Source organism: Juglans regia, chromosome 1 (genome assembly GCF_001411555.2).
Source record: "Juglans regia cultivar Chandler chromosome 1, Walnut 2.0, whole genome shotgun sequence".
Taxonomy (NCBI): Eukaryota; Viridiplantae; Streptophyta; class Magnoliopsida; order Fagales; family Juglandaceae; genus Juglans; species Juglans regia.
Window position 1 is genome coordinate 35,257,665 of NC_049901.1, and position 26,779 is coordinate 35,284,443.

General features: G+C 32.9%; 2 protein-coding genes across 2 annotated transcripts; both read right to left on the minus strand.

Moving 5' to 3' along the window:
• Positions 1 to 10,420: 10,420 nt before the first annotated feature.
• LOC109008746 (transcription factor MYB1-like) lies at positions 10,421 to 12,805 on the minus strand. Its single transcript, XM_018988964.2, has 3 exons — positions 12,480 to 12,805; positions 12,221 to 12,350; positions 10,421 to 11,324 (listed from the first exon to the last, which is right to left on the minus strand). The coding sequence occupies exons 1-3, from the start codon at positions 12,610 to 12,612 to the stop codon at positions 10,652 to 10,654; spliced, it is 936 nt and encodes a 311-aa protein (XP_018844509.1). The 5' UTR covers positions 12,613 to 12,805; the 3' UTR covers positions 10,421 to 10,651.
• Positions 12,806 to 23,791: 10,986 nt separating this feature from the next.
• Positions 23,792 to 26,048, minus strand: LOC109008395 (transcription factor MYB1-like). The gene is made up of 4 exons (XM_018988471.1): positions 25,916 to 26,048; positions 25,630 to 25,759; positions 24,340 to 24,503; positions 23,792 to 24,297 (listed from the first exon to the last, which is right to left on the minus strand). The coding sequence occupies exons 1-4, from the start codon at positions 26,046 to 26,048 to the stop codon at positions 23,792 to 23,794; spliced, it is 933 nt and encodes a 310-aa protein (XP_018844016.1).
• Between the last annotated feature and the right edge of the window lie 731 nt (positions 26,049 to 26,779).

Sequence of the window (26,779 nt, forward strand, 5' to 3'; positions counted from 1 at the left end):
TTCGAGAAAGCTCAGTGGTACGTGCTGAACAATTGCCCTGAGATAGAGAATTACTTGAAGTAAGTTATAACTTTTTCTTAATTTAAATTGCCTCATTACTTTTAAAAAAATACAAAATATAAAATAATTGTGGTAATCATCAATTTCAGTGATCATATTAACGTGCTCAAGGAACTAGGAGTAAATGATATAAACCAGAAACATGAAGAGGAGTTCCCGAGATGGTTTGAAGAACAGGTAATGAAATTACATATGCGTTACTCAATAACAAATGAAAAAATATTAATTTCAACTTTGATATAGTATATGCTTTACTCAATATATAGGTTGTACAATTGCATACGAATAAACCAAATGATATATCTGATGAACTGTATGCATTGGCGCGTGGCCCATCGAGACGCGCTGCTCGATATTCTGCATGTATTTCTCGGGGAAGTAGGTATCACACACTGGATCGAGATTGTTATAGGAAAACCCAAAATAGTGGTGTCCTAGTCGAAGGAAGTCATGATGGAGAAAATATTGATTTCTATGGGGTTATTATCGATATAATTGGAATGAAATATTTGGGAGAGCTTGCGGTGTATCTGTTTAAGTGTGATTGGTGGGATTTAAGCAATCCTCGTACTGGAATCCGTGATGATGAATATTTTTTGAGTGTTAATACATCAAAAAAATGGTATGAAGATGATCTTTTTATTTTGGCTCCTCAAGTATCTCAAGTATTCTACTTAGATGACCCGAAGTTAGGAAATCAATGGCGAGTAGTTCAAAAATATTCTCCAAGAAATATATATGATGTTATCCCTCAGGCGGAAGGACAAGATGAAGAAGAAGATGACTCTTCTACTCAAGAAGCATACCAAGAGAGTCAACCCGCCTTAAATTTGTTTGTGGATTTGAGCCAGTATGAGATGATTCCATTAAATAGAGAAGATATTGAGGCTGAAATTGTTGATGCGACAGTTGAGGAAAATGTTGAATCATCTGAAGTATCTACAGATGATGAGAGCGAATTGTCAAATGAAACTGATACAGATTCTGATTGACCAATTATGTGTTAACATTACACTTGATGACAAATATTTTACTTATTGAATGTATCAGTAGTTTGAAATTATGCCGCCAAAGAGGAAGGAAGTTCGCAACCCATCTCCACCTGTTCCTAGCTCTCCTTCAGACTCACCATTAGAGATTGATTCTACAGAACAAGGTAAAAATCTAATACTCATAAAAGTTATTAATTAAGGTCCTATAATAGAAATATAAATGAAATTGATTACAATGTTATATTTTATAGAATCTACAGTACAATCTCGTCAAGGTCGAGGCACCACTAGAGGGGTGACGTTGGAAAAATATCGGAAGATGGGTAAGATCAAGGTTAACATTCCTGACGAACATACTGGGGGCGAAGGACAACCAGCAGCTTGGCTTGCATCACATGTGGGTGCTCTTACACGAACTTATGCACCTTTGGCAACGACTTCATGGAAGAAAGTTCCCCAAGATGTTAAAGAGCTTATCAAGAAGCGTTGTTTGGTAATGTTTAAAACATTGATTTAGTAGAATAAATTTCTATACTTTACTTAAATTTAGAATATTATAAATGATAATATGTTTGTGACTATTTTTTTAAGGATGATTTCGAATTAAATTTTGGTCGGAGAGATGAGCGTAAGACTGTGGAAGAGCTTATGGGTAATGCATTCCGCAAATATAAGGCGAGGTGTCATGAGCATTATAATAAGTTTGAGAAGAAGGAAGATGCACGCCAACATCCTTTCCAGGATGTCCGACCTTCTGAGTGGGAAAAACTTTGTGACATGTTTGAGGATCCATCATATCAGGTATAATGAAATTTAATTATTTTACTTGTCCTATCTGTCATTTCGCTTCATAATATTTTCAATTTCTTTGTAGGAGCGAAGTTCTATAAACAAAACAAATAGATCAAAATTGAAGATTAATCATCATGCAGGCTCAAGATCTTTCCATCGCCTTTCTAAGAAATTGGTATTGCTATTTTTTTTATTGGATATAGTTAATTATTTGGATGAATCATAATGACTTTATATCTTAACACATTTATTGTAGCAAGATTCAGATACTAATTATGATTTGACAAAATTATATGCTGCATCGCACACTGATCGTAATGGAGAGTGGACTCATCCTGATGCCCGTGAAAATTATGTAAGTTTTATAACATGTTTTAATTAAATATATTAAAATATTTATGACGATATTAATTTTTTATCTTATATATGGCTAGGATAAAATGGTTGCCCTACGTGCTGAATTTGCGTCAGATCAAAATTCCTCAACAAGTGATATTGAGATTTTTACACAAGTCCTGGGTCAACGTTCAGGATATTTGAGGGGTTTGGGTCGTTGTGTAAAGCCTGGTCCCTCTTCCTCTTCTTCTGGGAATGCATCTATGACTTCTATAGCGCTAGAGAATGCGAATTCCAGAATCAAAAAATTGACTGCAAGACAGCATGAATTAGAGACTCAATTGGCAAAACAAGCAGATATGGAGATGCGCCTCAAACAACATGAAGAACAACAAGAAGAGTTCAGAAGACAGATGCAACTCCAAATGCAGCAGCTTATGCAACAGTACAGGCCTCCAAACAACTGATGGATTTTGGGATTATCTATTTATGTACGAACAATACCTGTCTCGACTGTTATTTATTTAGTTTGCGCTTATTTTAACACTTTTATGAGTGTTAAACAGTTTCTAATGTATTTTTTCAAATAGTATGAATATCTATTTGGTTTTCTATTATTGATTTAAATTAAAGAGATATCGTTCGAACTCTTTGTAACGACAATAGCGTTCGAATGTAAACGTAATGTTCGAACGAAATTTATGTTTGTAGAGTTCGAACGATCACACAACGTTCGAACGTAAATAATTTCAGTCTTGTTCGAACATATCCTATACCGCTCGAACCCATATACCGTTCGACCTGACCATTTAACGTTCGAACACAAAGACAATTCATAACGTTTGAACGAATTCATGTGTGTTCGAACATATTTCCAAATCGTTCAAACACGTTACTACTGTTCGAACCTAAAATTTTTTCCGTTCGAACTATTTTTTGGGACGAATTTAAATCGTGACAAAAAAAAATTTTCGTTCGAACGTGTTCGAACTGTTTCCTTCAATTTCCTCCCAAAAGAAATTTTTTGGGATGAAATGGTGATTTTCGTCCCAAAATACCTTTTGGCACAGTGATATTGGAATGACTTTGGGATGAATTTTTTTCGTCCCAAAAATTTTTTCTGGCCGAAATTGGGGTCTTTTGGGATGAAAATTTTCATCCCAAAATACCCTTTCTGTTGTAGTGACTAATTGTACGTTAATAATGCATGCATTCGTACAGGGAGTTTTCAATGAAGATGTCTACATGGTCCAATACTCAAACATGTTTGGCATCTCCATAAAGTTCTATGTCTTAAACAAACCCAATAGACTCCTTGCACTAATTGGCCGGCCTAAAGGCGACGTACGAGTCTAACACTTCTATTTTTATATTCAACAATGATCCGACTTCACTTTTCTCTTAGTTTATTTTGGTGACATCCTTGTCATAGTCTATTTTTTCTTGGTGTTGAGGTTTTATATAATTTGGTTTGACTTTTTCTTTCTTAAAAATGATACATTTGATAATTATTACTAAATACTGATATGAACTAAAAAAAACCAACCATCACTTCTCTTATGTCATTCACCACCTCCCACTTTCAATTTTCTAGTGATGCATTTTTGGATCCAACACTTTACCAACACTTTACCAACAATATGTTGTAAGCTCTCTACAATATCCAGCATTTATGCACATTGATAGATAATTTGTTGTGAGCAAAGTTTCTTAATACTTTTTTTGTTTCTTAATACCTCACTCAGACCATTGTCAATCATTGGAGTGCTATGAACACATTTTGTATTACACGAAAACTACAATGAACCATTGTCTTCTTCTTATAAAATTTCATCCTTTGCCATCCAAGCATTTTTCAATTTATGACCAACACTGATCAGTTGGTGGATACTGCCTCTTTCAAGCATATTTTTTCATGTAGCTCCCTCAAGCAACATACCATCTCTAAATTCACGACCAATCCAAATGCAAGGCCATTGTTAATGCATCAGAGACCCTGATCTGGATTTTCTCTTTACTCAGTGAACTATGCATCTCTTCTCCACCTTCACTGATACTTTGGTGCGATATCATTTGTGTTAAATGTCTTGCATCCAATCTTCTCTTTCATGAACGAACAACACATATCGAGATCAATGTTCACTCTATGTCATGTGAACCAGTTGCTTCTGAATCTTTGATTGTTCAATTTATTTCTTCCCAAGACCAAGTAGATGATATCTTCACAAAACGTCTTCTTATTGCGTAATCTCCATTGCTAAACCATAGTACTCTCAATGTCTAAGAAGTACCCTTGCAAATGCAAGGGAGCATATTGAGACACTTATCAACAAACAATCAAATATGAACAAAGCTAAGACTCCAACATCGGCTCAAACTCAAGAGTTACTATAACTGACTCTCCAACTTTGAAAATTTCTTTAGAATTATTGTAGCTCAAAATCTAAGTAAAGGTTTTTAGCTAGTTCAATACAGGTGATTTATACAAAATTTGGCTATATTTTTTATTTCACTGGCATTTGATTAGTCCAATGCCAGTGCTCTTATGCAAAATTTAAAACCTGAATAAAAAAACTGCATTTTTAATAAAGTGGTACTATCACTTGGGTTGGTTGGGTAATGTGTTATAAAATCATTGCATGAATATCATTGTTCATAGCAATAACGCAAACCGATCAAATGAAGAGAGATCATGAACAACGATGTAGTAAAGTTGTAAATCTATGGTACTTAGCATGCATCTTGTAACAAATGAATAAATTATATAGGCTTGGGAAAGTCAAGTCATTCAAAGCTCGTTTACATTCCAATAAGTGCATATTTGGAATTGCGATGAATAATATAACTTTTAGTTTAAGACTTATAGACTTATAAATGTAAAGCTTAAGTAATAAATTCTACTATTAAAATATTATTTACTATTTGGTAACAAGTATTACATTTTTTTGGAAACAATATAAAAAATTACTTTTTGAGATAGAAATGACATAAAAGGTCATTTAAAAGTTGTAGTGTTGTGTTTGTGATAAGATCAAGGAGCAAAATTATAATTATTTAAAAGTTGTATAGATATGTTCGACCATTTATAGTGTTTTTTAAGATTAAAACTACATTCCGTATTATAAAAAAAAAAAACACATTTAAAGAAAAGTATCAAAATGATAATAACTTATATAAATCATTTTAAGAAATCAAAAAATAATTTTTAAAAAATAATAATAACTTATACAAATAGTAACCGACATTGCCATATTATGGCTATATATATGACTTCATTGTGGACCATGCTACATTTATATTGTCTATATGTAATATTGGAGCATGATTACAAGACCGGAATCTATGTAAGTTGAGAATTGGACCACAAGAACGTGGTAGTTGGGTGCATGGCTACAAAATCCAAGCTTACCTTCGTTTTCCATGCTTCCATTATAGGTATATATATAAACTCAAAATATTCATAATATTTAAATTTATGTAAGATGATCCAAATCTAATTAAATAATACTACATGTAATCATGGAGTGTGTAAGCACCATACAATTAATTTTAAAAAAATATAAAATTTATTATTAAAAAATTAATTTTTTTTATATATATATTTCTTATTTATTTATTTATTTTAAATAAATTATACGTTACTTACAAGACCGGATACAATTATGCAAGAATTTGAGAAATTACTCGCACAGATTAAACTTACCGTACGTGTTAGGCTGGCTATTATTGACCTACTGACTAGTTGGTACATGTTAGGCTCACATTTCAAAATGCCTCCTCTGTCAGGGCTCCATCAGACCAAGCTTCTTACCAAGTGCTAGGCTAGCCTAGCACCACTTTGGGGACCATCCACGAAGGGTTGTTTATCTACGATTACGATCTCAGACTTTGTTTATCTACGATGTTTGAAAGAAGTTTCTATATTCTCTTATCTAATCTCAATTTATTTTTATCTTAAATATCATTTAAATATAAATAATTTTAAATTAATCATTACAATTTTTTAAAAATAAATTTTACAACTTTATCAAATTTTTAAATAAAAAATAAAAAGTAATTAAACAATTTCAAATTTTAAAATAAAAATTATATTAAAAAATTATATTTTAATAATATTTTAATTTTATAATATTTTATATTTAATCATTTTTCTTTTTTTTTTAAATTTAATAAATATTTAATTTAAATTATTTTATTATTATTTATAAATTATCTTATTATTATTTATAAAATTATCATTTTATTTCTTTTCAAATATGTGTTATATAGATTGCGTTTGGATGTTGAAGTGAGTTGAATTAAAATGATAAAATATTGTTAGAATATTATTTTTTAATATTATTATTATTTTAAGATTTAAAAAAATTGAATTATTTATTATATTTTATATTAAAATTTAAAAAAATTATGATGATGAATTGAGATAAATTGATAAATTTAGTAACTAAACGAAACCATAACGATGCTTCCGTATCAAATAATTCCAGTAGCCAAAAGCAATCATCAAACCCAAAAGCTACATATGCCAGCCATCTTCTACGCTACTTCTATACTTCAAAAGAGTATCGCTGTATATACGTCTTGAGTGAAAATCTGCACTGACATTGATAACAGTCTCTGCCCGTATTTTTGTCGTTATTTTTGTTTGCTGATATCACTTGCTTTATTTGTGGTCCAAAAAGGTACAATAATTTTGATTCTATATCACACGTTTTTAAATAAAATAAAGACAATTGAAAATATATAAGTAGCACTGTTTTAGATATATACGAAAATTGAGAGGTCCGCATGATCAGTAAATTATTATAAGAAAAATGTATATTTGTGACGAATTATTTATTATAAAAATAATTATTTAAAATAAAAATAAATTTATTTTAACAAAAAATATAATTTTTACAAGAAATAATTAATCACAAATAATTAATTTTCTTATAATAAGTATAGATTTCCAAATTGACTAATAGTGTTCAAACATGATCACGAAATTAATATATTAAAACAATCAACAAATTGGTTTCGATTCCGCAAAGGGAACATTAGGGTGGATCGAAGAATCATTCGATTATTTAGGCGTCGAATGGAACTTAAGACTCACAATTTTTTCAACTCAATATTTATTTACATGTGAAACTTACAATATTTTTTAACTTTTTATAAATATATTTAAACTCATTTTAGGTGGCATTCACAAAATTTACTCGACCATCTCAACTTATTACTATTCTTAAAAAACTCAACTCATTTTAACTCAGTTCAACATCCGAACGAAGCCTAATATTATTATTTTCAAACCATTTTTTTTTTTTTTTGGTCCTTAGGTGGTTGTTATTACGATAATAATTCTAAACTATATATAGACTAGTTGCACTACTTATTATAATATATATATATATATATATATATATTTATATATACTTCGTCAAATCTAACTCAATTTTGTGTCTTCAGGATTGTATTAGCTAGGAAATAGAGATTTTTATAGTAGAGCTTTTAATTTTTGAGTTTTATTATAAAATATATCATTAAAAAGTTATTTACTGTTTAGTAAATATGTTTTTTTTTTTTTTTTTAAATTTGTAGCATCTTTCAGTTTGGTACTGTTTAAAAAAGTGGACTTTCAACTTTTTTTTAAGTGTTGGAAAGCATTTTCTTTTTTTAAAAAATTTATAAGCATGTTTGGAATTGCGATAAAAAATATAAGTTACACATTTAGGACTTATAGCTTATAACTTAATAATAAGTTCTATTTGACTCGAAAAAAAATAATAAGTTCTATTATTAAAAATTTATTTACTATTTGGTAACCATATGTTTAAAGTACTTTTAAATATATTAAATCTGTCCTAAAACAAATTAAGAAAATAATTTTTTAAGTTGAGATGACATAAAAGATCATTTGTATAAGTATTTTCACCCATTGGCAATTTTTTTTTTTTAGGATTCAAACATAGTTTTTAATTTATTTGCTATTAAAAAATATTTTAATATGTAATATTCAAACATCCTAATTTTTCTATTAGAGAGCTCTTAAGGCTATTTAAAAATTGAGTAATGCTAATTACAAGTTTCAAATAGACAAGTCTCACACAAACTATTTGTAAAAAAGTGAGTCATACTAAAAGGTAATAGTTTTTTTACATTTCTTTAAGGTGGGGTTTCCTTTTTTACAAAGACATGCACAAGACTTGTCAATTTGAAACTTGTACAAATTATTACGTTTTTTTATAATACTATATTGAATTAGCTATCTTTCGTTTACGTTACTATTTTTTTTTCACTTCATTATTTATTTATCTATGGGATATATATAAATTAGAAGAGGACAACTACGTAATCTATTATTTAGTTGTGTTACAGTACCAATTATATTTGTTAGATATTTTAGCTAAAAATTGTTTTAGCCAACTTTTACAAAACTAAAAATATAGGTGAGTTTTGATCGATATTCTTGAAATTAACTTTAGCTATCTGCGCGTGTATATATATATATATTGCAAAAGCCAATACCGACGTTCCAATAATTAATTAACACGTGCATCTCAAAAAGGAAAGAATCTATAAATGAAGACAAAAAGTGGTGACATAAAAGTTAAAGAGTTACAAAAACTTATATATATATATATATATATATATATATATATATATCTATATGTGTGTGTGTGACTGGTAGTAGAAACGCACAAAAGGAGCAACCAGCATGTCGAATCAATCGTATAAAGATGATTGGTATATATATATATATATATATATAGACCCAACCATAAGCAGCATCTATTAATTAGCCAAAACAAGAAAACCTCCTCTCTTTTTTTTTTTTTATCCGAAATTTAAGTTCCAGATAAATTTAATTATTACTACGTTGATCACGGAGTGAATTAGGGTTATAAGACCTTCAAACGAGTTACCCGATCGAGCCCCAAGAGCTCATGATCATCACCAATTTCGTGGCAATTTATAATATGCATGCATGCACATTCACAACCAGCCTGCAAAAAAGGAAACTGTACGTTTATCTTGATTTATTAATGCACTTCAATGATACATACATGATATATATTGGATATTCAAAATTAGTAGTAATAATTTATTATATTCGTTTCTTAATTTAATATTATTATATATTATATATATATATTGACACTCAATCTTGGGCAGTAAAAATTAATTACTTCATATATATATATATATATATATATATATATAGCGCATGTATACTATGCATGCATGCAATGATCTATATATTTTGCTTAATTAACGTGGAAGGAAATTCAGGCAGGAGCTAGCTAGCGAGATTTCTCCATCGCTGGCTTATTCGGTACTGGAGCCCCATAGAGAAAAACTGAACCACGCGATGAAGTCATACATGCATGTACATACATACATACATACATACATACAGACTATTTATATATAGGACAACGTGCTTTAATCTATGGTCCACAATTAGCGCTAGTACTGTTTTCGATTCGTCGTATTAAGTTAGTCTTAAATACGTTGAAATGTCTTAAAAAAAATATATCTATTATATTCTCTCTCTCTCGGCTCTCAACTTCCATTCTCTTGCTGTTGAAAGTTTGATGCACATAATTATATATGGTTTGATGTCTGGTCCACATCCTAATTAATAGAGCAACTTAAGATAAAGTAAGGTCTATTTACAATTAATGGTAAACAACATATTATAAATTATTTGATCAAATTTAATATTGTAGGACGATGTTGCTCAGATCGAAGGATATATATTCCTCTCTAAATAATGATGCATGTTCGTTAATAGTTCTCTCTAATTTTTTTTTTCTTTCTGATTTTTTTTTGTTCGGTTTTTTCTATCTAAATGATCATTATATGTTCGTTTGCTTAAATTTATTTTGAGCACGCTTCATGCATGTAAGGCGCCCAGAGTATTTGAGGGCGGGCGGACGAGCCAACTCGATCATTGCTAGATCATGTTACATTACCCTTTGCCAGGCCATGAGTGCCCATGAACAGCTGAAAAGGGGTGGCATGCATACTCTACCACCCAGCATTAATGGCCACAGATTTGGTAAGATAGATGCACGTACAATGGCAGGGTCCAGGGATATATATGAATACCATGTATTGGACATTGCATGTTATAAATTATGGAGTACTGCACTGTTTGATTTAATGTTCTTGTTTTCTAGTGAAGCATAGTACGTACTACGTACGTACATGATTTAAGAACAGTATGGAAACCGATGCCAACACGGAGCGAGTCTAGTGCATGTGTGATCTGAGCCACGTACAGTCTTATTTATACTCATAAAATTACAGAAATACATGACACACTACTAATTCCATGCATGCTGCAGTAATTTATAACGGGCTAAAAATTAACCTAAAAACTAACCCATGCACATTCGATCTTTTATTGGAAATTAAGCAGAATTTTAGCCACATGTTGCCAAAATCATTCACAACTTATTCGTAGAACCCAGTCGTGGTTCTCAGCTTATAATCCACTCATCTTCCAAATTCAGAAGAGATGTCAATGTCTTGAGATCCAAAGCATCATTTGGTTGGGAATTAGGTTCAGTCTGCGGCCTCCAATTCTCACGCATGGCTTGATCATGTCCAGAAACAAGAAAATCTTCACAACAACTAGGCATGATATAATTGTTCTTGGCGTGGTGATCCATTTCTCCATCCACCATATTCTCACATTCATTTAACTCTTTATCTTGGTGGCTATCTAAACATGAGAGCTTGTGATCAGACATCAAAAGATCATTCACAACATAATCCATGAGAAAATTCTCATCGGAATTATCCTCTTGCTGTGCTAAAGAACTTCGGATTTGATCACTGCCCCAATCAGGGATGACTAGAGTACTAGCATTTTTCTCCATTTCAATGTCAAGTTGCTTTGGGATAAAAGCATTTGAGCACCTCATCTCTTTCGTCCGAACCACCGAGTGATCATCATGAGTTTCCTGTCCTGTTCCTTGAATGAACTCCGACCTACTTCCCTCATCATCATCTGTGATCAATTGTTTATTATAAGAATCTTGCAGAATCTTGTAACCATCTTGCATTATTCTCCTGCTTAAATGTGTGTTCCAATAATTCTTTATTTCATTGTCAGTTCGCCCAGGTATTCTCCCGGCGATCAATGACCACCTGTAGCACCCAGCAATATATAATTCAGCATTAATATTTATTTTGTAAGCACATTGATCAATTTATTGAGCGTATAAATCGGACGTTTTAAAGAAAAGAAACACGAGAGCAAAAGATCATAGCAGCAGCTAGCAGCAACATCAACAAACCTTCTTAATAATAATAATAATAATATATTAATTATGGGTATTAATATTATATTTGGGATTGGTTTCTTTCTCAAATAACTGTGTTGTTAAGTCGTATATATTTCCTTTTCACTGATCTCCAGATCAAGCTGATTCATGATCACAGTCCACGTGTCAAATTTCACTTTCGATCACTTTCAACTAATTGCCTCTCTCACTTGCCACAGAAACCGGTAATAATTACTTTCCTAGGAGGACATTGAATAATTTATCCCTTCAAATTAAATATTTTCTTTTCACCGTCCGTTTGGATTAAAAGATTAGATGAGAAAAATTAAAATAATTTTAAGTGAATTGAATAAAATATTATTATTTTTATATTATTATTATTTTAAGATTTAAAAAAATTAAATTATTTATTATATTTTATGTAAAAATTTAAAAAAATTATAATAATAAAATGAAATAAGTTAGAGGTTAGTTTTCAATCTAAACGGAACTTTAGAATAAAAAATGTAAGTGAAAATGTACTTTAATTTAGCGGAAAAAACGACATTGTTTAATATTAATTAAGAGGCTAGCTCTTAATTTATTACGCATTTTGTGCTCATTAATATACTATGCATTCACTCGGTCCGTTTAATTCTCGAGAGGAAAATATTATTTTGTCGACATCTGGAAATAATTAAAGAACTTTTGCAGCAGAAGTTAAAAAGGAAGAGTACTAGCTAGGACAAAGAGATCTAGAAGAAGATTTCCGATACTGGCCTGTTACCCAGGAGCTTATGCAGTCTGATAATGAGCTCTTCTTCTTCCACAGAAATGTTGCCTCTCTTGATATCTGGCCTTAGATAATTCAACCATCGCAGCCGGCAACTCTTCCCGCATCGCTTCAGCCCTACAAGGTTTAACATGATTTATCAACGTGATCTAAACTACAAAAGGGAAAACAAAAATGAAGAATGCACGAGAGTGATCAGGTGAGAAGCATTCAGTTCTTTGAGTATTTTTCAAGATAATTACGCACCAGCTCTTTCAGGAACGTCTCTCCATTTTCCTTCGCCATGGGCTTTAACATAGTTGATAAGGATGTTATCTTCCCGAGCAGACCATGCTCCCCTGTTTAGACCTTCTTTCGTGCAGCATGGCCTCCTTCCCATTTCTGCTGTCTTTCTCTCTCTGTATTGTAGGCTTCACTCTCTGATCTATCACTCTTTCTGACGCTGTTTTTCTGTCCTGGTTTTCCTTAATACTCTGGATACGAATAGCTATCAAAACCTTGTTATATATATATTATACTCATGGTACAAAAGCTTACCACAGATTTTGAAGACGACAACGATGTGCTTTCATGAAACCCCACACATGGGAACTCATTGGCTTATATAAACACGCAAATCGATTGTTGTAAATTTAGTAAATGTATTTAATTAACATAAAAATATAAATACATATATATATATAAATACATATATATATATAAATATATATATATATATATATAAATAGATCCCAAAATGTATGCACACTTGTATACAAGATCCACCCCTATTTCATGCTTTATATTAACAAGAACTTCTTTATTTTTTATTTTTTTACGGTGGGACCAATCCACGGCAGAGCTCTTAGGACTTACTTACGAAACCTAAATTCCAAAGACTAGCACAGTAACCCATCACCACCTTGGTCTCCCATTTAACTACGAGTTCTCTTTCTCCTATGTGTGTGTATATATATATATGATCGTACTACAAGGTGCGCACTTAATGCAAATTGTACTTTCTTTTCTTTTCTTTTCTTTTCTTTTTCAATCATTTTTTAACCATCAATTAGTCCTCATCATGTCTCGAGGGTGAGGCCCAGATTTGCCTCAAGCGAAATACAGGCAGAGAGTTTTCTCGACAGTACCTCGACCTAGCTTTCAAACAAAAATCAGACAGAGAGTTTGTTCGATGCGTGTTCAACATTCAGCTCGAGCCAATATCACAAAAAAATGAGAATTAAGGTTTTAGCTTTGTAATCTTAAAAATATGCTTATTTTGTACAATATGACAGTTTGAACAATGAAAAATTGTTCTAAAAGTATATCTTGTGATTCATCAATATACTAAAATCCTCTACAATTCTGTAGAAGTAGAACCACATAAATTTGTGTGATCATTGATTATTTCATTATTTCTTGTTAGCTTATATATATCCCTCATTTTAAAATATAATTACGTAAAATGTTACGAAAATTATGGAATCCATGTTTGAACTTTCCCATAAAGAATTGTTAAAAAAAAAAAAAAAAAGTCGTGGGTATATTATTCCTCGCAATCCAACTTGTCAAGATTCGTAGCTAGCTCTCACGTCAAAAACATTCATACCGTAAATAATTGTATGTTTTGTTCGTGGGCGGCCTGCAGCAAAGCTAGCTAGTAGAAAAATTACAAGTACTCCATAATAGAACATGATTCATGAGCTAATAAGACTGATGACCGGGGGATACGTGCTGAACTTATGGTACTTCACGTGGGAATTTTAAAATTTTGTCTCTGCAACTAATTTTCTTTTGCCGACTCCTTTCTAATTGATCATAATTTATTACTTGTTTAGTCTTTGGAGAAATGATATTTATGAGAGTAAAGCGTGTAAGTATTATATAATTCATTTAACTCTTTTTTTTTTATATATTTTTGCCCGTTCGTTCCTGCAGCATTGATTCTAAAGCTAAAGAGAAAGAAATAGCACCGCAAACGTCGCAATCATAGTTCATTGTGAGTTTTTCTGATCATAAAATAATAATTCATTGTGAATTTTCATCTACCCCTCAATACTTGTATGAAATGCATGCAATCTGCATGAGTTTACCTACCAGTCACCTGCTCCCCCAACAACTCGTTAACTTTTATAAAATTTTTTATTTTATCTCGTATCATTTGATGTAATTATTAAAAAAAAAAAGTGTTAGATCTTCCGCTGAGAGCTTCCATTGGGTCTAGCAAGTGTATTTTCATATATTTTTTTAATAATTTTAAATATTTTTAAAAAATAAAAAAATCATAATATTATTAACAAATATTTTCTTAATCACGAAGTAAAATAAAAAATCATAAAAAAAGGAAGTATTTTTTAATGATTTTTTTTAACTTTCTGATTAAGAAAGTGTTTTTTTAATGATGTTCTAAATTTATTTTATTTTTTTTAAATATTTAAAAATATTAAAAAATCTATATAAAAAATAACATAAAAAAACACATGTAAAACAATACTACACCCCAACGGAAGCCCCCAGTAGGGGCTGTAGCATAACCTTTAAAAAAATTTTAAATTCTTATAAAAAATATAATAAACAATTCAATTTTTTAAAGTTTAAAATAAAATAATATTAAAAAAATATATTATAATAATTTTTATTCAACTTTCAACTTTTATTTCTTTTTTTTTTTGAATGGAACATACTCATCTCATTAAGAAATCGAAGTTACAAATGTGACTTATCGATACAAGAAATTCCAATACATAGAAAATCCAGTTATAAGCCAACTAACTCAACAGATCTGTAGCTTCCCCACACACAAATACATTTGCGGTAGACATTGTCTTAACTTCTAATCAAACTTTCTCGAAGCAGAGAAAGCGCTCTGTAAAAACAGAACTTAAAGGTCCTCTCTATCCTCCCAGGGAAGAAGAGTACGGGACACTGCTATGGACATCAAATCCAAAGCCTATTCCTATTTTATTATAACTAAAACTAACAAACAACTAACAATAAACTACAATAACAACTACAAGACCACAAGCTCTGATGAGACCTCAGACGACACGCCCACCGCAAGCATCGTCATTTCGAGCTCTGGTGGAACGAGCACCCAGCGTACATACAGACCACAACAGCCCGGCTGTATAACCACCGGCCGTAGCATCGCCCAACACTCTCGAAAGCCTTGCCCCGGATTACGTCCGATCTAAAGGTCCAAACCTCACTCGGGTCAACAAAAGCAACACCAACATAAGAAAACAAGGCAAGCTACAAAAACTGAAACGGCCAACAACATAGAAACGAAACAAAAGACAGTACAAAAAACACAATACGGATGAACAGTACACATTTGGTCGGCAATATTTCGTGCAGAACTGTTCACGCTGGGAGGAAAGCCGACGGTCAGACTTGGAAGACCTGGAGCCAGCGGTTCCACAGCAACCGAGCGTGGTGTCGGTAGAGGGTTCCTCGGTGGCGCGTGAGGTCCACGCGCCAACGCTGTCCGGATTTTCGTCCCGCGCGTGCGGTATACGCGCTACTCCGATGGACGCCAGATTTGGAGGTTTTGAAGATCGGCGGCTGGGCATCACACCGGTGGGGCGCGTGTAGAGAACTGGTGGCCGGAAAGCCTCGAACGGAGATCCTCCCTTATTCGGCCTAAGAACACAAAAAGAAATAAAAACACTACACAGAAGTTAAAAACTAGATAGAGAAGAGGGAGAGGGCAAGGAGAGGGGGCGAGGAGCCGAAGCTCCCACCCCCTTTCAGCAGATCTTGAAGTTTTGGACGAGTTAGGGGTTTTTCGTTTACGCTTCGTTTTGGGGTGAAACCTTTCGGCCTAATTGTCCATAAAGTAGAGTTAGTGAACCCACGAGACAGACTGAGCAATGATAAATAAATTATAAATCAATAATCATAGAAAAAAAATCAACTTTCAACTTTTATTTCAACCCATCTCACGACCATCTCTCATCTCATATTCAAAAACAAACTAGGCCTAATTATTAAGAATTTACACTTGATATTCGAGAGACATGACAGATTTATATTCAGAAATGATATTTATGTGTACTTATTTTAAAAAAATAAATAAATTTAAGATCTACGTAAAAAAAAAATATTTTTTTAATAATAAAATAAAATATTTTTAAAAAAATAGTGCACAGAACTTGTACATCCTAGATATATTAGTACTCATACATATTACTATAGAATAATGTATCCATTAATATTGATGGATATTCTATAAATACATGAAGACCGCAATACTCGCACAATAAATAATATATGTAGGGGTGTAACCGGTCCGGTCCGATTTTGAACAAAATCTAAGACCGAACCGGTATGTATTGGTTTTGTATTTTCTAAAACCGATTACCAACTGGTTACCCTCCTAAACCGGTACTTCCGATTTTACCGGTTTCCGGTCCGGTCCGGTCCGGTTTTCCGATTTTTTTAAAATGTAAATTTCATAATTTTTCATTAAAAATTTGTTTATATAAAAAAAAAAAAACTTTTAGTATTAATTATAAGTATTAGTATTAGTTATAATCTTTTAGTAAAAACTTTTAGTATTAATTATAAGTATAACTATAATCTATAGTCTATATTAGACTATTAGTATTATTTATAAACTTATATATTAGTATTAACATTTAATGTATAAATTTATAATTATATAATATATATAAAACTTATTTATATTAATATTTAATATATATTTAAAATATTTTGTATAAAACTTATATATAAAAATATTATTATTATTATTTTTTAATCAACCGGTCTGGTCCAGTTCAAAAAATCCCAAAACCGGAACCGGCCGGTTTTTACATTTTAAAAACCGGTTCTAGACCGGACCGGTTCAAAACTGGTAAAACCGGTCCGGACCGGTTTTCTAGTTTTCCGGTTTGAGTTTACACCCCTAAATATATGTAAGTAATCTAACCCTACACGCACGTGATCTTGATCGTTCCACCCAATTAATAAGACTATTTGTGGTAAGTACGTAAAAAGTTGCGCTATTGAAATATAATTAAATTTTCTACAAAATGTTCTTAATTTTAGCCAGTTTTACCCTCCCAAAATAACTCGTGATCAAGGTTTTAAAATCCACCTTTATTTGTCCTTTCCAAGTTCTCTGAGTAGAGGTTTTTTTCCCCTGTGCTCATACAAGTTTAGGTCCCAAAATGCATCTTGCAGGTGATTGTTTCCCATTCCTAGATCGGGCTGTAGGAGATCGAGAATTAGGGATGAGGGTTTAGAAGAGCCATATATATCAATATATATATAATATTAAATTCCCATTAATTAATAAAGATTTAAAGCGAAGGAGTAGTACTTACTACAAGAAACAGGGTTTTTCCCGGCGCTTAAATTCACCGCAAATAACCTCCAAAATCACTGCAAATAAGTATTTGCAGCGATTTACGTTGCGCCGGACTTTCGTCGCAATTGTAGAGCCTTTTAAAAGATTAGCTAGCGAGTTACAAAATTCGTCGCCAAAAATTTTTATTTACATCGATTTTTTTCGCTGCTAATATTATTAATTTTTGCCGCAAATAACGTTGGGATTTCAGTCTCCTCTCGCTGCGAAAAAGTATTTGCAACGTTTTCTATCGTCGCTAATACACAAAATATCGCCACAAATATCTTGATATTATTTGCAGCGTGTTCAAAAATCGCCATGAATAATATTTTTTGCAGCAGTTAAAATCGCTGCAAATAAGGTTATCTATTTTCCAGCGAGTAATTGTCGCTACAAAAGATTATTTGCGGCGATATGTATTCGCCGCAAATAATATTCTTTGACGAAAAAATTATTTTCGGCGAACTATGCTTGCCGGAAATGATTTCAGGTAATTAAAAAAAATGCACAAAACAGAATGAATAAAAAATACAATGCACATCCAATGAGTAAAAACTGCACAATCACATTTGGCCAACGAGTAAAAACTGCATTCATGAATTCATCGATGACAGCAACATACTCATCACCATCAAGACGATGTTCTTGAATACCCAAATCTGGAAATAAAGTATAAATTGATCATCTATTAGAAGGGACTCTTGCATTCATGATGATGATCAGAAAAGAGGGGAGGGGCGGTGCAGGTGAATTTATAGATGCAAGTGCAGTTAATATGCAATACAAAGCAGGCTAAATAGACATAACCATGATTAAAAATCATTTTTTTCTTAAAAAATGGGGGCATGCATTTTTTTAAGAAACATGGGTAGCAAGTCTCTTTTCTTGAACTAACTTAAAGTTAGCATGGTTGATGGTGAATAACTACTTTTATGGGGGGAAAAATATATGGCACAACTACAATATCATCACCACAAATGGATGAAAAAGACTTACACAATGGGTCTTTTAGTAACTTCTCATTATTAGTTCCAACATCAATCATCACAGGAAGTACCTATTGATGGAATACAAAAAAGGAAAAAATTAATAAGTAACAAATCAATTACTTGGGCTTCACACTTAGTTGAGTTGAGTTGATCATTAAAGAATCAAAAGGAGAATAGAGGTCAAGAATGTATAGTGGAAAACACATTATGTATCGAGCAAAAATAGAAAATGATCTCAGCACTGAACAATAATGAAAACTTTTTTTATGACTGATTGTAAGGAATTTAAGTACTGTGATCCAGCTGTACACAATCAACTAGGAACTCTGTTGCAGATACATAGAACCATCACACGGCTTATGAGAAATTATCACAGATTATACCAAATACTTAACTTCAATACTGCACATCAGATTCAAGTATCTGGACATAAAAGTTCATTATTTAAATTTACATTCTGAAGATCTTTTAACTTTATTGAAGATCTTTATTGAAGCATTCTGAACCTGTGGGAAATGGAATGACTCACATAGTGTAATTTAAGAGAGTAGTCATGAGTGCTAAGGCATACATTGGCTACTTGTTAAGTGAAACTAGGTTTATAAGTGATTCTAAAATATTTACTAGCCTTTCTGAGGTTATAACATTGATATGGCTAGCGCTTTCCCTAGATTGTTATATCTGTTATTAGAACAACTTAGTGAGGCCAGCCATGCGATTCTAAAGCACTATATTGCTATGACTTTGATGAAATCGTCATGAATTTAAGAGGGAGATTTAGTAACACCTATACCAATTATGCTACAAAGAGATTTAACAAGGCAAGGCAAATTCTTGGGTGGTTAGATGTTGCAACAGCCATATGCAAAGAAGAGTGTAATACTTACTGCCACACAAAATGTCCCAACCTGAGAAGCAACTCCACTCTGCTAACCTCAAGCCTCCGAGAACTAAAAAATAGAAGCAATTAAAATTGGTGCTGGAATTTTACAGCACATAAAACAAAACACAAAGATTAGAACCAGTTCTCCCAACCTTAAATTCACAGCAATTGAGTCTTCCATTTATTTTGTAGAGTCAAGAAGCCTTTCAGCCTGACCATGACAAGATTCACATCTGTAAACATAATTGATTTCTACTAGTTTAACACATAAAAATGGAGACCTAAACATAATTGAAAAGTGATTCAAATAGAGGAAGAAGTATAGTTAAAACTATAGCAGAACCTTGTTGCTTAAACTGTACAACATGGAACAAAACAAGGCAGAAAATCATCTCACATCTTCAAGCAGTAGATTGCATGAATTATGCATGCTTCTACCTTCCCTCCACTTGGTTACACACCCAACTAAACAAGTATTAGGGGAAAAATGTAAGGACAGATGAGGTTGGAAGACACCATGACAAAATCTGTTTCAGAAAATTTCAGAACTTGGAAGTGTGTTTGCTGCTATCTTTTTTGGTGCTAAACGTGAGCTAAGAGAGGGAAAAATGATGGAGTTTTAAACTAAACTGAACTTAGTCTTCAAACAAATGAAATTTAAGCCAAAGTTACAGCCTTGTAGAATGAAGATATAAGTTAAAAATGAAGGGAAAACTGCTGCAGCACAAATGGAAAACATCACTTTGGCTGATATATTGAAGATTTGGGGCATTTATGAAAGTGGAAGGGAACACATTAGCTCCAAAGGAAAGTGGAAGGCATTGCCATAATAAACAAGTATACTTTGTATGGTTCAAGAATATATAGCCAAAAGAAAAACAACTTGGGGTTGCCATAACCTTAGAGATAATACAAGAAACTGGAGAAATCATAAGTATGGATAATCAACTTCCTAAAAATTCAAAAAATGAAGTAGCCTCAAGTGGTGAACTGTAAATGCTGCAATGTAAAGCTAAAAAATTCACTACTTTGCCACTGGTAATTGACATATGCAGTTTCATTGAATATAAATAAACTAATATATGGTAATTGACACATGAAGTTTCAAATTAATGCAACAAGTTTACATTACTAAAGCAGAGTTATTTTTCAGGACCAAATTATTCTGTTATTACATAATCAAACCAAAGCCTATGAGATAATTTCAATTTGGTTTTGTGCATGCTTAGACAGTCATCTTGTTGAAAATATTTAGGATGTTTGAATATTTAATCCTTGTATCACGAACTGGTTCTTAATCATTGTAATAGAGGAAGATGTTTAATCCTTGTTTAATCAATGTCTAGACCCGTTTCATTTTCTTGGCATCTTTTTTTTAAAGAAGCCCAGAAAATAGAAGTTGGTTTTGTACGAAGATTCAAGTACACATGCTCGATCAAATAACATTACAGGCAGAATTAGAAAGTGAATAGTAGAGAGGATGCCAAAATAATAGAGAAATGAGTAGTATTGGAAGAAATAATGTAAAAAAAAAAAGGATAGAAATGTAGTAAGTGAATAGCAGAACCACACCAATCCTATTGATCTAATACCCAATGCCAAAATCCTATTAAAACATATAAATCCCTATTCCACGATAATATGAAAATTTTCCAAACCCAATACGCTAAACTAAAGAAAAAACTGATGAATAAGACAATTGCAAAGTAAAATTTTCTCAAACCCAAAAAAAAAATCCAAAAGCAAACAAAACCCTAGAGCATGTTGGTGATTACGCACTCTTGCAGCACAAAATAGAGAGATGAGAGAGAGAGAGAGACGGTGGAGGAGAGATGACCTACCGACGAGGACGAAGAGCATGGTGGTTGTGGTGGTGGAGCAGAACCGATGAGGCGTTGAGGTCGTGGAGAAAAACAACTCCAGCCCGTTGGCACTATGTACCCACACAAAGACTTTAGAGAGGAAGACAAAGAGAGGAAGAGAGCCATCGAGGGGGTTTTGCGAAACAGGGGTGAAATCAGATAGGGAGAAATCGGGCAGGAGGGAAAAATGAAGGAGGCCGCGGGCTCCAGTTCCTTTTAATTTTGAACATTACCTTTTGCGGTGATTTACTGTCGCTGCAAAAATACCTTTAATTTTTTGCAACGATTTTTAAAGTTAAAAAATTGCTGCAAAAAGTAACTTCCACAATTCCGTCGAACAATAAACCGCCGTAAAAAGTAACTTTTTACGGCGAATACTTCTGTTGCAAAAGGTAAAAATCGCTGGAAATGACCAATTTAGTATTTATGGCAAATTTTTTCATCGCAAAAAATAAAAAAATCGCTGGAAAAAACCATTTTATAAACTCAATGAAAAAAGACTGCGATGATGTAGAAATCGCTGCAAGTAAGGCCTTTTTGCGGCGATTTTATTTCCAACAGACAAAAAAACGTCTCAAAAGGCCTTATTTCTTGTAGTGACTTATAGAAGTTGGGTAAAATTGAATAGTATACTACTCGTCTGGAAAAATGGTTCATCATCAAACTCTTCGCTAATGGATATTATAACAAAGATGCAAATATTGAAAGCCATGACGGTGACCTTCAAAGAGCTGGATGTAGTTCAAAGATATATGAGAATAGATTATTCTTTTGGGGTTTGAAGACTAGAGATTTAAGGAGCGAGTTCGAGCAGTGGAGTAGCCATGCATGATGCATGGTCGATGATCTATTGATAACAAGCTAGTCAGTTAGCGCGCATTCTCTTGTTGGGTGCACGCATGCACATGGCCGGCTAGCTTATCATGTAATGTATTGTCACAGGCAAAACTCATGTAGTAATTTTAGATCAGATGATGATCATGACGTACTGATTCAAACTATACATAGAAAGAGAAGAATTATATATATATTAACCTTATTTGTCTTTAGATTACTACCCTTATATATAAAGGTTGTATACATATATAATTAATTTGGATTGAAAAAATGTTTTGAAGATTGGCGACGTCGTACGTTGTAAGTGTTAGCATTAATTAATAAGTAGTTTTATATGTACTTACAATTTTACTTACAATACTCATTTTGTTAGTTTTCTTTTGAAATTTAAATTTCATGATTTTCAGTATATGATCAATAACTGATATAAGGAGAAATAAATTTTTTGTAAGTTTTTCTTAAATACATTTAGCATTTTTCTTAATTAATGAAGCAAATATTGGTTAAGTATTCTCATCATGATCTGTTACGTACCTTGGTTTTATATATATTTGTATTTAATTAGCATTTTATAATGATATATTATGCAAAAGTGGCCAACCCATAATTCCCTAGTGATCAACGAATTTTAGTGTTGGTTGGGCTTATAAGGCCCATTTAAAAGAAATGATTATTTAAGACCCACAACGAATTTTAGTGTTGGATAGTGGCGCAATTAATTTCGTAATTTCGTACATGTTAAAATTTAAGTTTTAAGTTGTTTGAGATGCAAATTAATCAAGATGGATCAGAAATATGATAATTAATTTTGTGGTGCAAAATGAGATTTTTCCTCGATTATTTGTTGATCAAACTGGTATATATGATAGTAGTATACTTAAAACTATCAAATAAAATATCTAAATAGTGAATATTGCATGGACATCTTGATCATCATATATATATAAATATATATATATATATATTCTCGTCTTCAAATTGATCACATGCAACAACACTTACCTATTTTTTAGGTTAATATAATTGAGTGTTCTATATATTTATCTAGTACTAGCTAGGGGAATGCAACCTTGACATTTCATTTACAGTTACGTTACATATATGGATGCTAATTATGGATGCCAGAATTTTCTTGCTGTTCTTCTTTCGGCCTAGCTAGTTCTTTTTTTTTTTTTTTTTTTTTGGGATATTAGATGTCTGAGAACAAGGTCTCGATTAATCTAGGGGTTCACAGAGGCTTTCGGCAATGAATTTTCCACAAGTGCGCGCACCTCAGATAATAATTTATGAAAAAATTCTTACAATTCGATGGTTTGTAAAAATTGTTTGTAGTACCCATGATCAAGAGGATTCGAATCTTAGACCTGGAGGTGGCACTACCAAGACCGAGTTAAAGCAACTAGTACTGCATGATAATAGAATGGAATAGAATGTGCCCGGCCAGATCGACCCTTTGATCAATATTAGTTATGATCGTATGAAGTACTCGTGTCATTACGGCCTTCAAGCTACAATAATATTATTAGATCTTTAAATACATAAAACAACATTCCATTACCTACTGGAAATCACAACTTTAGCTACAAGATGATCACATGTTTCCATGCAGAATCAATATATATAGCTTATTCATATATATATATATAGTAGTTAATTCAGTTAATCCACTCATGATCATCTTCTAAATTAAGAAAAGCTGCCAATGTCTTAAGATCCAAAGAATCTGCATTCGGTTGAACTGGGTGGTCCGTACTTTCTCTCCAATTCTCAGCCGCCACTACATCCAATAATGAATCATCAACCTTGGCTTCGACATGTCCAGAAACTGCAATATCTTCAACACTACTACTACTTGGCATGTTCTTGCAGGGTTCAAGTACTCCTCCATCCACCAGGTTCTCACATTCAACTATTTGGTCTTTATGAACTTGATGGCCATCTGAATATAGAACGTCTGAGATCAAAAGGTCATTGACATCAAAATCCATTAGAAAACCATAGGAATTGTTGTCCCTTTGAGCTGAACGGCATGGGCTTTCACTATCTCCACCAGGGATCGTATGCTCATGATTATTGACCATCCCATTATCAATTAGTGGCCATGGCATTACAACCTTTGCACACCTCATTGCTTTTGGCCGAATTACTGATTGAGATGTTTCTAGAGGTCCTGTTCCTCGAATATCGGAGACCGGCGTCATACTTCCCAGCTTATTGTCTTTTAATTCAGTACCATCTTCTTGTTTACTAGAATCGTTAATATTGTCGTGATCATGACCTTGTACCTTCTTTCTTAACTTGGTGTTCCAGTAATTCTTAATTTCATTGTCTGTTCGTCCCGGTAATCTGCCTGCGATCAGTGACCACCTGCACACACGTACATGACAATGTGATAACTAACTCGCTTTATTCGTGCAAAAAATAGAACTAACGATCGATAATGATAACATCACTTCTGTAGTAGAAGATCGATTATCCTGAATTAATGGCACCTATTTGATCTTTTCATTCCATGCATTTTCTCTCTGAGAGATAATTCATGAACAAAATTCTTCTAGAGCTAGTTATGAGTCTTTGTAATATTCATAAGCTGCTTTGAGTTTTTTTGTATGAAGAGGAATAAACCATGGATAGCATAAAATGCATGGTTTCTAGATCAAATCGGAGGTTGCGATATTGCTGATCAACTTGGGATCTTCATTAATTAAACAAGTACTTTGACTTTATGAATTCTTGTCAGAAATATGATTATAGTGGTGATGAGGATCAGAATTAGCAAGTAGAGGATAATTTATAATTAATTCCTAACGTACATATCGAGGGTATTTTGAGAATGCATGTATACATTATAAATAACAAGAATTTTAAACGGTAAATGATTGTTACAGTCGTGAGTGTGCAAGTATCGTATAATTAATTTAAAAAAAATAAATATAAAATTCACATAAAAAATAATAATTTTTTTAATTATAAATTCATCTTTTTTAAAGTGATTGCATAATATTTATACATTCTACGAATCATCTTAAATATTAGCACAAAGTAAAGCCGGTCCCACGTACCATATCCCAAGCATTGATCAGTAAACCCATCCCCTCGATTTTGTACATATATGAGCCGCAACCCTTTTTTAAAAAAACTGGGATTACTTTCTGGTCATAATTAAAGACTTTGAATAATTGACTGCCGGATAAGTCCGGTGTCAGTAATGGAGCTTATATATATAACTATCTAACTTCATAATTCACTAGAAACAACAACAACACATATATATATATATATATATATTATATATATTCTTCGATATTAACATGTTCATTGTTACACATTTGTGGACATTAATTTAAGTTTTACTAAGCATTCTGTCCCTTATTCGCGATCGAGGACAATATTTGGGAGAAAATTGCAAAGAACTCTACTCATGATCAGTTGTTTTATTTTCTGATAAACGTTTAAACACTTTGAAAGAAATTAAGAAGAAGATTTCCGATACCTGTTACCGAGGAGCTTATGTAGTCTGATAATGAGCTCTTCTTCTTCCGAAGAAATGTTGCCTCTCCTGATATCTGGCCTTAGATAATTCAACCATCGCAACCGGCAACTCTTCCCACATCGCTTCAGCCCTACCAAATTTGACATGATTTATCAACGTGAATAAACTATATATATATACAAAAGTGAAAAAGACAGAACGAAGGAAAACCTACAACATTAAGGAATGAATAGAGGAGAGAGAGAGAGAGAGAGAGGAAGCATTCAAATATTAATTATTTACTCACCAGCTCTTTGAGGAACGTCTCTCCATTTCCCTTCGCCATGGACTTTAACGAAGTTCACAAGGATGTTATCTTCCTTAGCAGACCATGCTCCCCTGTTTAGACCTTCTTTTGCACAGCATGGCTTCCTTCCCATTTGATTTCTACTCTGGCCGTATCTCTCTCTCTCCCTCGATCCCTTCTTCACTTGAAAACTTTTGGGAGCCAAGCTTTTTTTTCTTCTTCTTTCGACTTGCTTGTGCACTCTTAACGTTCGTCCAAACCTTCTTATATATATGCGCGTGGAACAAAAGCCAGGCACAGATTTTAAAAATAACAACTACGTCCATTTGTAAGTCGAGAGTGCATGTGAAAGTCGGATTAAAAAAGAGGGTTATTAGAAACATAAAAGAATCTCACAAAAATATTACACACACTGATGTGACATGTTTCTTTTTTTTTTTTTTCCTCCTCTTTCTCCTCCCTCTCTCCGTGCCTCCCCTCCTCCCCCTTTTCCTCTATCTTTCTCCCCCCTTTCCCTCCTTGCCAGCATTGTATGCCTTCCCGAGATGGTTCCCAACCACTACAGACGACTAAAGGACAAGCCATCAGCTCAGATCCCGTGACCCCAGCCACCTAGCGGCCCACAATCAACCACGCACACAGTGTGCAAAATGTGGTCCCTGACCACCAGCGTGCACGACAAGCTGTTGTGAGCTCCATGCCGATGGTGCCGCTTGGACCATCGGTGTCTTCTGCCCACCCTAAGGTGGTCCTTGACCACCATGGCCAGCGTGGAGAGAAGGCATAGGGGATAGGGCAGGGGTGGCGGCACGGGAGGAGGGGACAAAAAAAGAGAAAAAAAAATAAGTGGAGACGTGGCATACT

Excerpts from the sequence above, each read along its gene's own strand:
- LOC109008746 (XM_018988964.2), bottom strand. The coding sequence starts at position 12,612 with ATGGGAAGGAGGCCATGCTGCACGAAAGAAGGTCTAAACAGGGGAGCA. Across the intron at positions 12,351-12,479 it reads AGACGTTCCTGAAAGAGCTG|GGCTGAAGCGATGCGGGAAG; the intron begins GTGCGTAATTAT and ends TAAACCTTGTAG. Across the intron at positions 11,325-12,220 it reads CATAAGCTCCTGGGTAACAG|GTGGTCATTGATCGCCGGGA; the intron begins GCCAGTATCGGA and ends TGGGTGCTACAG.
- LOC109008395 (XM_018988471.1), bottom strand. The coding sequence starts at position 26,048 with ATGGGAAGGAAGCCATGCTGTGCAAAAGAAGGTCTAAACAGGGGAGCA. Across the intron at positions 25,760-25,915 it reads AGACGTTCCTCAAAGAGCTG|GGCTGAAGCGATGTGGGAAG; the intron begins GTGAGTAAATAA and ends CAAATTTGGTAG. Across the intron at positions 24,298-24,339 it reads AAAAGACAATAAGCTGGGAA|AAACATCTCAATCAGTAATT; the intron begins GTATGACGCCGG and ends CAGGACCTCTAG.